This window comes from Saccopteryx leptura, chromosome 3, assembly GCF_036850995.1.
Source record: "Saccopteryx leptura isolate mSacLep1 chromosome 3, mSacLep1_pri_phased_curated, whole genome shotgun sequence".
In the NCBI taxonomy this organism is placed as follows: Eukaryota; Metazoa; Chordata; class Mammalia; order Chiroptera; family Emballonuridae; genus Saccopteryx; species Saccopteryx leptura.
The window spans coordinates 139,232,086-139,248,271 of record NC_089505.1 but is presented as its reverse complement, the minus strand read 5'-3'; the positions used below and the strand labels follow the sequence as shown (position 1 = coordinate 139,248,271).

At 42.3% G+C, this 16,186-nt stretch overlaps 1 protein-coding gene across 3 annotated transcripts in view; it reads right to left on the bottom strand.

Annotated features, from left to right (window-relative positions):
• Positions 1-856: 856 nt before the first annotated feature.
• The window catches only part of AK4 (adenylate kinase 4), an 89,735-nt gene continuing 74,405 nt past the window's right edge, over positions 857-16,186 (bottom strand). For 2 of the 3 annotated variants that reach the window (XM_066376495.1, XM_066376494.1), the window contains exons 4-6: positions 8,897-9,069; positions 7,176-7,294; positions 857-6,064 (exon numbers count right to left, since the gene is read on the bottom strand). In XM_066376495.1, the coding sequence (XP_066232592.1) occupies positions 5,950-6,064; positions 7,176-7,294; positions 8,897-9,069 (407 nt within the window). In that variant the 3' untranslated portion in view covers positions 857-5,949. The remainder of the gene's footprint in view (positions 6,065-7,175; positions 7,295-8,896; positions 9,070-16,186) is intronic. The other variant, XM_066376493.1, reaches the window with a different exon arrangement.

Here is a 16,186-nt window from a genome sequence, read left to right as displayed (position 1 = left end):
TTCCAAAATTCCATAAGCCTTCTTGGTCTTTGCTTTCTCCACATGAACATGGTGACCCATGAACTCTAGAAGTATGACTACTGGGTGATAGAGGTTAGCAGCTCTCAAAGCCTCTCAGTCATTAGTTCTTCCCTAAGTAATTTAGCAATTCCCCTCTGGCTATCTTCCTGGGGGCCACCTGGGTGTCCTGCCAATGGGCTCAAGTTTTCTGCTGCCCTGAGAAGCAAGTTTTGCTGATGCTGCCTATGACCCCTCGAGCCATCCTGGTACACTTCCTAGAGGAGCCCAGAGTAAGCGACTACATTTAACTCTGTCAGCACAGGAGATGAAAGTGTGAGGCTGGGAGAAGCCAGGGCATTTGCTATTGCAGGGGGCTCCTCCTTGGAGGCTGTATTTCCTCCATGGTTCCAACTCTCACCGGATAGGTCTGCCAAATTTCTGCTTCTGCTGAGCAGTCCTAGATGCTATGACCCTAGAGTCACATACTTTGACCGGGTCTCCCAATCTATAGGATGTGATCTGTGTAGGACGCGATGATGTGATCTGCAACATCATCCTGTTGTTTCACAAATAAGATTAAAGAATGTCCATGAAAATATATAAAAAATAAAGGTACTTGAGAGTATACAAAATGAAGCAACATGGTATGGTAGAAAATGAGACTGAAGATCACAGCTCCTGGGTTCAGAATCTTGCTCTGCCGCTAACTTATGCAGGCGATACCACGTTCTCTATTTTCCCCATCTGTAAATTAGATATAACACACTGTTGATAATGGAGTGGTTGCCGGGTGGCACGAGTGAGAATATCTGCGAAGATGTATATTGTCAAGTTAAAACACTGCACAAACATTAAATGTATTCACTAGTTATAAGCCGAAAAAACTTTATTTCTATCAAATTAAAAAGTATGAATAAGCTTCAAGCAAGACCATCAAAATAATCAATGATACAATTAACAGAAGAGCATTTACAGATTAGGTCTAAATACTTTGAATTAAGCACGTACACCCAAATCAAGACGGCCCACACCTTTCACAGGAGGAAAGCACTGACTCATCGTAAACACGTGACTTCTGGGAAAGTGGAGCCGACGTTTCACAGGACGGCATTAAACCAAAGAGACAAGTTGTCATTAGGTTAGAGAACTGATTTGAGCTTGACAGGGATCACAGTGAAATGCCATTGGAACTCAACCATTTCCCCCAGAGATCTGTTCATCTCTAAAACAAGACTATAAAAAAAATCAGTAGTACAAATTCTCATAAAACTAGAAAAACCTTCTACACCCTGACACCTTGGAGCTTACATAAAGACTGAATTTTCGTTGTTCTTCCCTTTTCTCTAAATTAAATACAAATCAGTTCATTTTTATTTAGTTCCTTTCTGACTTTATAACCAAAGTTCTAAAATAAAGAAAAGGAAAGTTCAATGCAATGGAGTTAGGCACACTGGGAGAATCTTCTAGATGTACTGCTCTTTTGAAAAGTTTTAAACAGGAAATTTATTATTTCAAAAATACTGAACTTTCTCGAATAGCCCACTTATCATTAAGGAAAGAAGGACTATCCATGCCATACAAGAACTTTCTCTCTTTTAGAAATGTTTTACCACCTCTGTCTCTCATTCTCTCTCTCTCGCACACACAGTTAAATTGGGGTATTCCCTGAAGCATGTAGATAATAGTATTTATTTTGGCAAGAACTGTGCAATTTGTTAAAAGAAAGATAAAGTATGGCCTTTACAAACAATTATAATTAAGATACATCTCAACAGATGCAGGAAACAGATTCTTCTTCGTAATTGAAATATGGCTTCATGGGTTCCTGACAGCTGGGTCTTGCACCCTTCTCTGGAAACCAGACTAGGTCAGTTATATATGGAAAGGGATGATAATTTATGACTAGACCACATTTCTGTATCAAAAGAAGTCTCCATTACTGGGTTCTTCTTTTGAGACACTAAATAGACAAGGGAGTTACTAAAAATGGAGGGGAAGAGAACAAGCAATTCATACTGTAATCACGACTCTGCCTTATGAATCGCCTCTCTAGCAAAATTAACTGCAGCGAGAGAAGATCCTGTCTGTTAAGTAAAAGGTAACAGATGAAATTCATCAGGTAGATACACATGCCTCCCGAGATCCTGCAATTCAGGCAGAGTCCAGGTGAGACATATGCCTTCTGTATATACAGTGTGCAACTACCACCAGGACCCATCAGCGTGCCCATTTCCTGTCTCGGCACCACAGCGCCAAATACAAAGACTCCAGGCAGGAGCAAATACCTTGTTTTACCTATTAATGAGAATGGAGAGTTCAAAGTAAAGAAAGGTACTGAAAAAGCTCTTCTGAATTTCCTGATTAATTCCTATCGGTACATGAAAACACAAGTTCATGTAAACAGGATTATTTCAGTTTTTAAATATAAGGAAGCAAGATAATTGAAATAATATCTATTACCTAGGGTAATTGTTAAGGGTAATTAGACAATGCATGTAATGCACTTAGCATTAAGTACCTAGTAACTGCTAAGAATGCCTGTAACATAAATTTGGACATTTGTGGTTGAAGATTTGGGCAAAAAGTCCCAGCAGGCCAGTACATGATGTTTAGACAAACAGCTAAAGTCAAATACTGAACTCAGGTTCCAGTGAACTAAATTTTATAAAAGTCCTATTTATGGGTTTGCACAGACATCCTTCTACCTAACATTATCCTGTCTCAACAGTTTAAGCGGCAAGAAAAGCCACAGCAGCACCTCTCTCACCCATTGCTATTCTTAGCTTCTCCCTTCCCCACCAAAGAGGGGGTGCACACTGGCTGAAGCTGGAGCTCTTCTGCACTTGGCTCCTTGGAGGGTGGTGGGGAGCAGCCCTGGCTGGGGAAGCAGGTAAGACAGGAGGCCAATCTCGCCGGGTTCTGCCCGAACCAGGCACGATAAGCAGCACCATCACCTCAGAGGGCAGGCAAAGGTGTGACTTTTGGCATTCAGAATCATGTTCATGTGCAATGCAATATAGGGGAATGGTCTAAAGTCAGGGTTACCCTGGGTTAGGTGCACAATCACCATTAGTTCGCCAGCCAGAACTTGAGGAAGGATCAGTTTATCCTCAGGGCCTTGTTCGTGGTGGGTGATTTGCTCTGATCTCAGGAAGGAAAAGCAAGTAGCACCTGGACAGCTCCCAGGAGCCCAGACCCACGTTTGAGCAACATGGTGGTAGGTGGCTGACGGGTTAAAGGTTTAAGAAAACAAAACCATAGACACAAACGGGACATGAGCTGGCCTTCTCCATAGATTAGCTTGGACTCAAACCAGCTTATTTTGACAGCCTTTCACTTTATTTATAAACAAGTAGTTAGGGAGGAAGATCAGGGCTCAGACTTTCCTCTAGCAGCTTCCTTTGCTTGTGCAAAGGGAAAAGAAGGAACCGTGTCACATAAAGCTGAATGTCAGCATAGGGCACTCTGTCATTTTTGATGCGAGGCCACTCTTAAATACAAGCAAAACCAAGCAGGCTCACGCCCTGGGTGGTGTGGAACAGGAAACAGGTAGTTAACACCCTGGAGCAAACTCAGGCTGCAGAGTCAGGAAAACCCAAGTGTGAGTCCTCGCTGCACTGTTTATCGGCAGCAGGAGCCCTGGCAAGACCCATCACATTGTTGGTCTTGCTCCTTTCTTTATAAACCTGGGGTCGAGCCTATCTCACAGGATGCTTGAGAGATGAAATACAGTGTGGGGCAAAAGTAGGTTTACAGTTGTGAGTACAGGAAACACAGTTCATGCTTGTGTTATTATTTATTAATTATTACATCATTTTCCATAGGAACTGAGAACCTACTTTTGTCCCACCCTGTATTTGTAAAGATCCTAAAACTGCACATATCACTCAGGAGGCCTTTGATAAATGGTCCCTCTTTTATGTTTGCATTAAAGTATAAAGAGAATTAAACACAGCAATGTTTTCAGGTTCTAAACAAGTGGGAAGCCTGTTGGGGTAATGGGAAGCAAAATGAATACAGAGCTGGTTGACTGACAGACCTTGAGGACAGGAATCTCTGAGACCGCCCAGTCCAGTTCCGCCTAACAGTGAAGGAACCGTGTGTGGTGGCAGAATGACAACCCAGAAAAGCTGTTCCTTGAATTTTACTTTTCTCAAAATAGTTTCCAAAAAAATTTAATTTTTTACAAAATAATTTTAAGAGTTTGTTGAAGCAAGTCAGAAACACACACACACACATGTGTATTTAGGCCACTTAACATGAAACAAGCATTATCTTTCAAAGAACCATGGAAAAAGTATTTGTCTTTTATTGGTATCACCTACCAAAGGGTCCCTCGGTGGCTGAACCATACTGAGTGACCCTGACAGTGGCTATAGCTACCTATTGTGCTGGCAGGGAGGAGGAGGCCATTTCCCATTTCCTGTGCCTCTCCCCCAAACTCCAAAGGCAGTGATGACACCAAAGTCATTCCCAGCAATAATAAAGAACCCGCGCTGGGGATAATCACAATGCAAGAAGAGTGATATCTATTTTTAAGGCAACAGGAATGTCACTGTCCTTCCTAGAGGAGAGCAAGAATTAATTATACAAGGTGGCCGCCAAGTCTGGAAACCAAGCAAATCCTTAATGAAGGACTTATTGATAATATATGACTTATTGATAATATATGACTTATTGATAATATATGAATGATAAAATAGTATTATCTGTATTTTTAGACTTTATGGCCACCCCACAGAATCTTTGGAATAGAAGAAGAATGAAGATTTGTTTTCTCATCATTGTAAAGCCGTCATACTTAGTCTGGGCATGGTTAGTGCGACACCTTCCCTCAGCCCCAGGGGCCTTATTCCCTTTACCTACTGTTCACAATATGCTCAGGTCCTTCACAGCAGAAAGACACTGTCAGCATCAACACTTAGCAGCATTTTCAAAATACACTTTTTTTTAAAAATCTTGAATAAAAAGTAAACTATTCTTTTAGTCCAGTAATTCCATATGATCTTGTTACATCTATACATAAGATCTGATCTTTTAACATCTATGTAGGTGAATATTTATTACTTTTTTTTTTTTTGAGGATTCACAAAAGACTCTGAGGATTTTTATTTTTTCACACAAAAAGGAATGGTGTCCACCCCAACAGTCAGGCCAGCGGTTTAAGGAGAGCTCCAGAGCTCAGTTTCTGGTGCAGGAAGTGATACGGCGGCATCCCCTTGCTCTCAGCTCTTAGAAAGGCATTTCGGAGGGATGGAGGGAACAAGCATCTGTATTATTTAATAGCCTAGGAAGGGAGGAAACAGATGTAAGAAAATCCAGTCTAATAAAAACAGCAGAAGCTAAATCCTTTCATTCTAGGATGTCTGAAAAGGAGAGATTCTATGGAGCAGGGATGCGGAAAAGGTGTTGCTCCTAACAGAAAAAGCACATTGTGGACACAGGTCACTCAAAGTCAGAGAAGCGAGCACTGTGAGCAATTGGCTTCAACCTTATTGTCAAGGTAGGGGGACGAAGCCCAGGCTACCACTCTTGGCATTCTCAGGTCTACTGGTGCTATGGTTCAACCTTTAGGGGACGGGGAGAGCCACAGACCACCACTGTGGGTAAGAAGGCTACCACTATGGTAACAATATGACTGTCAAAACTCAGCTAGCACGTGAGTTATATATACACCATTTGAAATGCAGCCTGTCCTTGCTTTCTTGTGAAGGGCTTGACGCATGTGCAGAGATGTCTTCAACGCGTGCAGGTGACCCTTCCTTCGAAAGGCAGAAAAGAGCCTCTTCATTAACTCCTTTTATTCATTAGCTTTCTTATCAGTTCACCATTTAAACTAGAAAAGACCCTGCAAGCTATTTCAGCTAGCTTCTAATTGGGACAGGCACTGATACTACACATACAATTGAAAGAAGGACCACATCTTCCTGGTTCTTCCACTGGGCAGGCTCAGTAGGCTTCTTTGGATTGAATAGGTGTGATCTTGTTCGAGAAAAGTGTGTAAACATAGGGCCAGATTTTATTAGTCTCCGTTCCAGAAAACTGGTGGAGCACTCCTCGGCTCCTGTAAAACAAAGTCCAACACACAAAGGCGGTTTAGGTTTCCTCTTAATACAATATTAGAGCCGATGAGGGTCCTGGGTGAAACTCAAGCACAGTCTCAGAGCCTCTGTCACACATTGCTAAGTGCCGACCCAAACCCTTCAAATGCATCAACACCCGTCACTGGGGGATCTAACTGAAGCCATAGGGCTTGCAATTCTGGCATAGTGGCACAACGCCACCTTTTCTTCTCCCCTTTAAAATATATCAAAGAATAATATCATTCCCAAATCTGCCTCACTACTCATTTCTGAAAAGCAAACCACTGACAAAATTTGGTACTCTAAACCCCTCACTACAACAATGATCATCGAATACAGGATGAATCACAATAATCTGACCAGGAACCTCTGATCTAAAGGCTACAAGGTCAGAAACAAATTGTAGCAGAGGCTATAAACTGCTGTCCTGAGTACAGATCCCCATGTGGGTTTCATTTTGCTTATATGATGTTAATTTTTTTTTAAATTTGTCACTAATATAAAAATTGGGATCTCAAACCCCCATACAAACAGCCAGATTTCTGCTTCTCTTGGAAAAACAGGGATCATTGGTCACACTGAGGCAGAGTGCCCCTGTGGTGATTAATTGGCTAGAGCTGCACAGAAGCTGGACCGTTCGGCTGTCACTCAACTGCTTCCCATCGTGTCCAGCCTGACGGGCCCTGCAGCTGTCTGAACCTGCAAGCCGCAGCGTCCAGTTCTGCTTCTCTTTGTTAAACTCCGTCCAGACACATCTAGGTCAAAAGTCCCTTCTGATCTTCTATCCAAATACGATAATCATGTGTGGCAGTGTCAAAATATATATCATTATTCCAGCCACTTAAAAAGAAAAATGGAAGTAAGTCAGATTAGGCACAGTTTACAACTGGACAGAGATGATCTGGTTTCAGAGCAAGGACTGGGTGTTATTTCCCACAGACAACTCCAGCATCTGACTTCTGTGGTCGTGTTGGGCTTTTAGGGCTTATCAAGTTGAAAGCAACCCTCCCCATCTCCACCCAAGGCTCTTCCCACTAAGCTCCGCACCTTTCTGACTGGCCGCCTGCCATGCAAACACGAGAGCGCACTCACTTGTACAGTTCAATGACGGGCTTGGCCACATCCTTGTACTGCCGGAGCCTGGCGGCCACTGCTTCGGGTTTATCATCCTCCTGCTGGACCAGCGGTTCACCAGTGATGTCGTCTACCCCCTACGAATACCAGAGAAAACCAGTTCACATGGGCAACGCTTGGGCCATTCCATAGGTAAAAACACTCCTACACAAAACCATGTGTCCACCTTTGATTCCTACCACAGAATGAGTTAGGCCTGGGTAACAATGGTAACGGTGAAGGCACTTTTAAAAAAGAAATAGCACTTTTAACAGCATGTTAACCTCATTTCAGGAAAGCTGGCATTAAATCTTTATTAGCTTCTCAGGTCTTTCCAAACATCTCCCAGTGCTGTTGATAAATGATCTCTTCAATTCAGTTTAAATTTCCATCTAGCTTCCCTCCCCCAACAAGCAGCCTTTAAACAATGTCACTCTGGTCCTCTAAATACTCCTAAAACTGACTTGCTTTCTAAAACCTGAGCTCTTAACACAGAAAATAAAATGTTTCAGGGAACCAACTGGCTCACTTAGAAAAAACACGAATCTAGGAGAAGATATTCCAGTGCCTTCTCGGCTAACTTCCAAATTCTGTCCTGTCGCTTTTCTAAAATTAATCTTACTCTGGTTATTTTACTAAATCAAATAATGACTTATCTAAAGATCAATTAAAATAGGCACAAGTCATATACTCATGATAATTAGGAACAAACATTCTGAGAACTGAAAAATTGCAATGAAAAAAAACACTGATTTTTTTTATGTATTTTAACCTCCTTAGGAGCCATACTTTCAAACAGCAAATCTGACACATCAGAATTTTGCCTCCCATGTCCATGGCTATTACCCATGAGGAGAGAGAATAAAAATAAATAAATCTGTCAAAAAGCAGCCTATAGCAAAACCAAAAGGCTCAGGTAACTCAACTGGATAACCAGAAACTGGCTATAAATTTGAAATGCACTAAAATTCCATTACATCTCAGGGTCTTGGTACATAACTTGCACTTAGGATTTATTGGTGAGCCACATAATTATCATGTGCGTATTCCATGGCTATTACCCTGACATAACAGGAGCGATGGGGATAGGAGAGGCTGTATATCACCTACATCCCCCTCTCCTTTATTTTACTTTTGGCTGCAAAGCTCAGTAATCATTTTCAGGACTTCAGAGCACTAGAAAATACAATTGCTTCCAGAAACAGCAGAATGATGCTAGGGCAACGGCATCGTCCTTCCAGGGGAGCTGGACCACAGCGGCTGGTTGAGGTGGCCCAGACAAGCACTTTCACTGCTGTCTTTGGAAGGAGCATCATAACCACAGGTCTTCTTTAAGACTTCAAAAGGAGCCTAGTGCTCAGCCCAAATGAGCAAGACTCACTGAAACTTTAGTGAACCTATGGCATCCAGGAGCAAGGAAGGCATCCTTAAAGTTCGATGCTAGGTTGCCTTTTATTTTTTTAAAAAATACTATTAATATTTCATATACCTAATAAAGATGAGTATAACTTTTCCCAGATCCTGTCCAGCAATCAATGTAATCAACTTTAATTTACATTCCTTGACTACTGGTCAATGAGCATTTTAAATGTGTTGGCTTTACATTGGCTCATTTTTTTTTAAAGTCTTTTACCCACTTTTCACCTAAAATGTTTTGCCTCTTTCTTGTCAGTTTGTGGGAGTAATTTGTACATTCTTACGTGCACATGAGGTGCATTGAAGTCCAGGTTATACACCCTTCCGCTAGGAGGATGAATCCAACGTCGGCTGAGACGATCTTTGAGTGTTTCAAATGGAATGTTCAAAGTGATGACCAGATCCAGGTCACAGATTCTGTCCAGGGCTTCAGCCTGAACTAATGTCCTAGGAAAACCTAAATGCCAAAAATAAAACACAACACATGCAAGACATTTTTTAACTCCAATGAGCCGTTGCAATATTATCTATCCCCAAAATTCAATATTAGAAGAAAATCTGCCACTTTATAATGTGGTCCCAACATTTGGAATACTCAAAGATTAAGGAGTCACATGGTAAAAGTAGAAAGTACTTTAAACTAAAAATCGCTAGACCAGTCCTAGCTCCAGTCCCGCTCTGCTGTTAACTACTTGTGTGGCCTTAGGCAAGTTATATCGCCCCATTCCCTCCACTGTTAAATTGAAGGGTAAAACTTGCATTGGTGTCCTATTAGCTCCAACAGTTTATATTATTATTAGGTTATCACAAAAAAAATTGCATGGGTGTGTTTGTATTTGTTTAAGAGCTCAAATCAATTAAAGTAGGCTCCTTCACTCAAGCTTCATTTGAGCCTGCACCTTAACAAGGTGGGCAAATGTCCAATCTCAAAAACAACTGGTATACTGCAAAATTTATAAACACTGCCAGATTTTCCACACATGGGAAAATAAACAGCAACACTGGAATTTGACTTCATAAGCATATCTTCCTTTTTTTTCTTTAAGCAAAAACTCCAGGTTTGTCTGGGGTGGGATTACACAGAGTGGTCTATTTTTCCTAAAAAGAATCACTGCAGGCTGTCGGCCCTGTTAAAAATCTTCCTGTGGCCCTGGCTGGTTGGCTCAGTGAACAGAGTGTCAGCCTGGCATGCAGATATCCCAAGTGCAATTTCTGGTCAGGGCACTCATGAGAAGCAACCATCTTCCCCTCCCTTTCCTCCTCCTCTCTCTCTTCCCCTCTCGCAGCCAGTGTAGGCCTCAGGAGCTGAGGATAACTTGGTTGATTTGACCATCGGCCCCAGACAGGGGCTGCCGGGTAGATCCCCATCTGGGTGCATGTGGCAGTCTATCTCTCTATTTCCCCTTCTCTCACTTAAACAAACAAACAAAAAAACCTTCCTGTATCTAATATCACTTAAAAAAAAAAGTTCTTTAAATCTTGGGGAAAGGCCCTGGCCGGTTGGCTCAGTGGTAGAGCGTTGGCCCAGCATGTGGAAGTCCCGGGTCCAGCTATCAGCCGGGCACACAGGAGAAGCGCCAATCTGCTTCTCCACCCTTCCCCCTCTCCTTTCTCTCTGTTTCTCTCTTCCCCTGCACAGCCAAGGCTCCATTGGAGCCTAGTTGGCCCGGGCTTTGAGGATGGCTTCACGGCCTCTACCTTAGGCGCTAGAATGGCTCCAGATGCAATGAAGCAACAGCCCCAGATGGGCAGAGCATCGCCCCCTGGTGGACTTGCCAGGTGGAACATGGTCTGGCACATGCAGGAGTCTGTCTCTCTGCCTCCCTGCTTCTCACTTCAGAAAAATACAAAAAAAAAAAAAAAATCTTGGGAAAAAGAGTCAGGTGGATGGAAGTGTAGTAAGTTGTGCAACATTCAGAATAGAAACTTTTAAATAACTTCAGGTAAGAACACCAGCCTATCTCCACCTTTCCATCACTGGAAATACCAAGATGACAATGTAAAGATGGGTCTTCATGGCCCTAAAATGCTTAATATTCAAAGAACTCCTTTTCCTACCACAGGAGGCCAGTTGTTCAAACCTGAATGAACACGAATGTCCTATGCTGTGTTGAAATCCCAAAATGGTATGAATGTCAAGTTGATTTCAGAGTGCTTGTTGAGTTAAATATGACAAAAATCCACCCAAAGGCTATCCCTATGCCCTGGCTTCAGGTACCAACCACTGCTGAAAATTCTCTCCAATACTGCCTTCAAAGCGTCTTTATTGCCTGTCATGAGGCCAGGATCCTCTCTAAAGAGCCCATCCTTTTCAGGCTTTTCATTAGTTGGCTTTTCCATAAAGAAACAGGACTGTCTTGCCCTGCTCTCCACATAGCAGGACTCTGGGTCATGGATAAGATTCCTGATTTTCCTGGGTCTTACATGTTACCCAGTTGCAACCCAACTTACCTGTTCCCACAATTTCACCTTCCGGGTGCCCATGGTACTATTTTCCGTATCTACACTTCCGTGATTTATTCTTTTGTCCATTATCAAATTAAAGCCCAAAGATGACTTTGGACACATTAACTTACTTTCAATATTGCTCTCTGCAAGCCTCATTAGGTCTTTTCTATCACTGACTATGTGAAGGATACCTCTGCCTCAGGGTCTTTGTACTTACTCTTCTATGCCCGGAATGGTCCTCCAGTAGATCTCTGAATATCTAACTCCTTAAAATTTGGGATATATGTGCATATGTTACTTCTCAGGGAGACTTCTTGAACTAGTTTATTTAAAATAGCCCCATTCCACCCCCATTTGTAACCTTCTTATTCTTTTTATTTTCTATTATTTATTACTATAAACAATTGCTTAATATTTGTTTATTTTTTATCCCAATCTCACTTCTTGAGAAAAGGGACTTTAGTCTTGATCATTGTTATATATAGCCTTTAGCTCCTAAGAAAATTGACACAGATGGGCAATTCAGTATGTGGCTTTATTTCCAAAGTTTATGCCCTGATAAGTCTGCTTATAATTTACATCTAAGGTTGCAAGTCTATCAAAAGTCATTCTCTACATCTTACAAAATTTAACATAGGGTCTGCGGACCAGTGCAAGTCTGAGTCTCAGGAAGCACAGAAACGAGAACAAGCATTTAGGATTTTATACAGCCTGACCAGACAGTGGCTCAGTGGATTAAGTGCCGGCCCAGGATGCTGAAGACCCAGGTTCAAAACCCTGAGGTCACTGGCTTGAGCACAAGATCATAAGACATGACCCCATGGTCGCTGGCTTGAGCCCAAAGGTCACTGGCTTGAGCAAGAGGTCACTGGCTCAGCTGGAGCCTCCCAGTCAAGGCACATATGAGAAAGCAATCAATGAACAACTGAAGTGGCACAACTATGAGTTAATGCTTCTCATCTCCCTTCTTGTCTGTCTGTCTCTCTCTCTCTTTCTCTCACCTTCACTAAAGAAAAAGAAAAGAATTTTATAGAAATTCCAGAGTAATTTTAAGGTTTTTTTAAATATAAAATTTGGGCTTAAATTAGAATTTGAGCTTGAATTTTTTTTCTTCTTTTAATTTTTCTAGTAATTCGTTTTTATTGTATTTGAAAAAAGGATTGTTTTGCGGTAAATTGTGAAAAAATAAAACTGGCCTTTCACTACAGATAGTTTGTTCTGGGCTTCCGTTGGAGTTCACTTTCTAATTTCTCCAATAAATGAAACTATACAATGGCCCCAGATAACTTCTGATGGTGTTTATTATAGAAGGGGTATAAATTAAATTGCATCCCTTCCCAAAAGGACAAAAGAACAGAGAACCAAACCTGTGGTGTGTTCAATAAGTTCACACTGAGGTGGGGAAAGGCTTGTCTTGCAGGTTACATCTCAGCCTGCTGGCTATCGTATGCCTACCAAGGTATACACCACCCAGGCCCAATAGGTAAAAGGGTTGTTCCAGGATTACAGACGGCATCAGAAAAAACTGCTTTCCCATTCTCATAGCTGTCCTCTTTTTTTTTAAGTGAGAGGAGAGGAGATAGAGAGACTCCTGCATGCATTCCAACTGGGATCCACCTAGTAACTCTTGTCTGGGATCCACCTAGTAACTCTTGCCTGGGATCCACCTAGCAACCCCCATCTGGGGCTGACACTCAGACCAATCGAGCCATTGGCTGCAAGAGGGGAAGAGAGAGAGAGGAGGTGAGGGAGAGGAAGAGAAGCAGACCGTCGCTTCTCATGTGTGCCCTGATCAGGGATCGAACTCAAGACGTCTGCACACTGGGCTGACACTCTATCCACTGAGCCAATCGGCCAGGGCCATAGCTATCCTCTTTTGATCCATCTTGCATTCATGCTGGTTTCAACAGAAAAATTCAACACTGACATTGGTATTTCTGAACTTCTAGTCCAGGCTCTTGTGCTAACAGCCACCCAGCCACCTTTCCTCCCACACTGACTCTGGCTAGGCACTCCCTTCATATCGAAGGCACCCACATGCTGGAGAATTATACTGGAACGTATATGTATGTTCATGGTTGCTTTCTTTTGCAGTGGAAAGATAGGTGATTCCTTTCTACTCTTCTAACTTTTTCTAATTGAGTATATAGTATTTTTCCAAAATAGAAAACAAAAGTGTTATCTTTAAATAAAGAATTGCTGACTGCTAGATTATATCAAATCTCAATATAACTTCCATTAGATCAGGTTATGACTATTTGACATTTTGAGAAGTGAAAATTCAAATTGTATTTGCCCAAATCAAGTACACCGTGGAAGGCTTGGCCTCTGCCTTGGAAGGCAGAAATGACTACACAGTGGGCAAACGTTTAAGTGTAGCACTAAGGTAGTTGTCTTCTAGTCTTCCATTCAGTGGCCAGGCTTATTTGACCATTTGACCAGTCCACCCTATTTTAAAATCCCAATTTAATTCCATGAAATTATGTAACTTTCTTTCTATTATGGAATGGCTTGATTGCTTTTTTTTGCATTTTTCTGAAGCTGGAAACAGGGAGAGACAGTCAGACAGACTCCCGCATGCGCCCTACTGGGATCCACCTGGCACGCCCACCATGGGGCGATGCTCTGCCCATCCTGAGCGTCGCCATGTTGCGACCAGAGCCACTCTAGCGCCTGAGGCAGAGGCCACAGAGCCATCCCCAGCGCCCGGGCCATCTTTGCTCCAATGGAGCCTTGGCTGCGGGAGGGGAAGAGAGAGACAGAGAGGAAGGCGCGGCGGAGGGGTGGAGAAGCAAATGGGCGCTTCTCCTGTGTGCCCTGGCCGGGAATCGAATCCGGGTCCTCCGCACGCTAGGCCGACGCTCTACCGCTGAGCCAACTGGCCAGGGCCTTGATTGCTTTAATATCAATTTATTAAACAACTTCTCTTTTGGTTAAGTTTAAAAATAATGAATTTTGTAATTGGGGCTTTATAGCACCTGGATGGTTGTATTCTTGAGCCCCAAACATATGATAGCTACCAGGCAGACAACAATGTGATGCTAACTGAGTCACCAAGGAGCAAGATTTGAACCTGCATAGGCCCTCAGGGTGCAATTCAATTCAATCTGTGGCTACTTACACCGGAGTGTGGGAAAGGAGTCTCAGAAGAGTACAGATAAAACCCCACCCCCTTTATCTTTCCCATCAAATACCTTTCTAATACTCTCCGCAACCAGATCCTTTCCTCCGCCCGCCCCCCCATCTCACCCCAACAGCTCACTGTCAATCAGAATGGGGATGCTAGAGACAGAACAAGGAGCAGAGCTGGGCACTATGCTCAGTCCATTGGTCGACCTTAGTCTTCCTTCCCCTACATTGCACCTGAGTCTGGCTTAGAAGATGAGCTTTCTGATATGAGGATTTAACACACGTCTTACTCCCCCCAGTCCTCATTATCTCCTGGTACTCTGCTTAGTACATTCTACCCTGAAATTCCAGCAAAGAGCGGGCAGTAAGCCTTCCACAAAAAAACACTCTCAATGACTAGCAGGTCCAGCCTTTCCCTGTAAAACCCACTCTTCACTAAACCTTCGAGATGACAACTGGAATTAGAAAGCTTCCTGCAGTCAAAGCAACTCCAAGGTCAATCTCTATGCTCTTTCCCCAAACCCTTTTCAAAAGTAAGCCATTTTTCTAAAGCAGTAGTTTTCCACGACCCTTACTTAGGAGCACAGAGAGAAAATATTAGAACTCCTATTGTAATTTTTTGCTCATTTTTTAAAGCATCTATTTTGGAAGGTACGTTTTATAAGATATTAATAGGTTGTATGCACACATAATTTATACATAATACTGTATAGTGAAAATGTATACTTAACCTTTTTACTGATAAGTGTATTCAAAGAATAGAGATTATGCCTTAAACTGCCGAGTTCTCAGCCACAGGCCCTAGTCTTGTGTTCTGGCATCACTAGCCACAACCCTGACAAGAAAACGATGTTCATTATCCTTTGGATGGAAGGTGAGAGCTGGGTAAAGTAGTAGAAAAGAATAGGAGCTTTAAAAGAGAATATAACAGTTCTTTCAACAAATAAAAACTCAAATCTTATTATTGGCTAACATTTCCTTGTCTAATGAGGTTGCAAGCCAATCTGCTCAGCTTTCCAGTTGTTTCTGAACTCTGGGGCCCTCTGGAGGAATGGGTGGAAAATGCAACTGTTTTCAAAATATGCTGAACTCAGAATGAACAGATTTCAAAAATATTTTGGGTAGTTCCTCCCTACCTATTGGTCTTTCACAGACCTTCTAAGGACCTCAAAGAATAGTTAATTCTGGTGGCTTAGAGGTCTTCTATTAGGGCAATGGCTCTTAGCATGTCCTTCCAACCTCAAAAGAGGTTAAAGTTAAAAGAACCATAGAAAATACAGAAGTCTAAGGAAAGTTAAAATGAAAAAGTTAGTTTTAAGACATTAATATTGTTGGAATGCAAGCACTTCAATAGTTTAGAAGTACCAATAACAGAAATCAGTCATTCCACAACTTCAAAGGTTCCCCAACTGATAGAGCATATCAAAATTACCAGGGAAGACTTAAAGGGGAAAATAAAGGTTATGGGTATCCAGATTCCATTCCAGACTTCCTAGAATGCACAGGCTCAGGACATAGGTATTTTTAAAAAATTATCCAAGTCATCCTAATACTTCCCCCAACTGATGAAGAACCACCAAACGTCTCAGTAACAAAAGTAGAAGGGCAGTATTAAGTACTTGTCATCTGTCCCATTGTGGGGGTAGGGCTCACAGGACTTCTAAGCAGGTACAAACCACTTCAAAGAGTGAGTCTCCTTTATCTTCATTCATGGGAGGAGAACAGAGAAGGAGGTTCCTAATGAGGCCAATCTTTCCAGATTCAGTAAGTCCTTAATTCCGGTTACCTGTTTGACCCCATTCCTGTCTGGACGGGAGTAAGACCCTGGCGTCTTACTTTAAAGAAAGTGTGGCAGAGGACAAAATATGGTATATTAATGAAATCAGTGGACCAGAAGTCAAAGATCTGGGTGCCAGCTGCTGTTTCAAAAGTGAGGAAAAGCAGCCTTAAGCCAGATACACGTAGGATTCAGTATAACCTGTTAGTTATGGGCACAA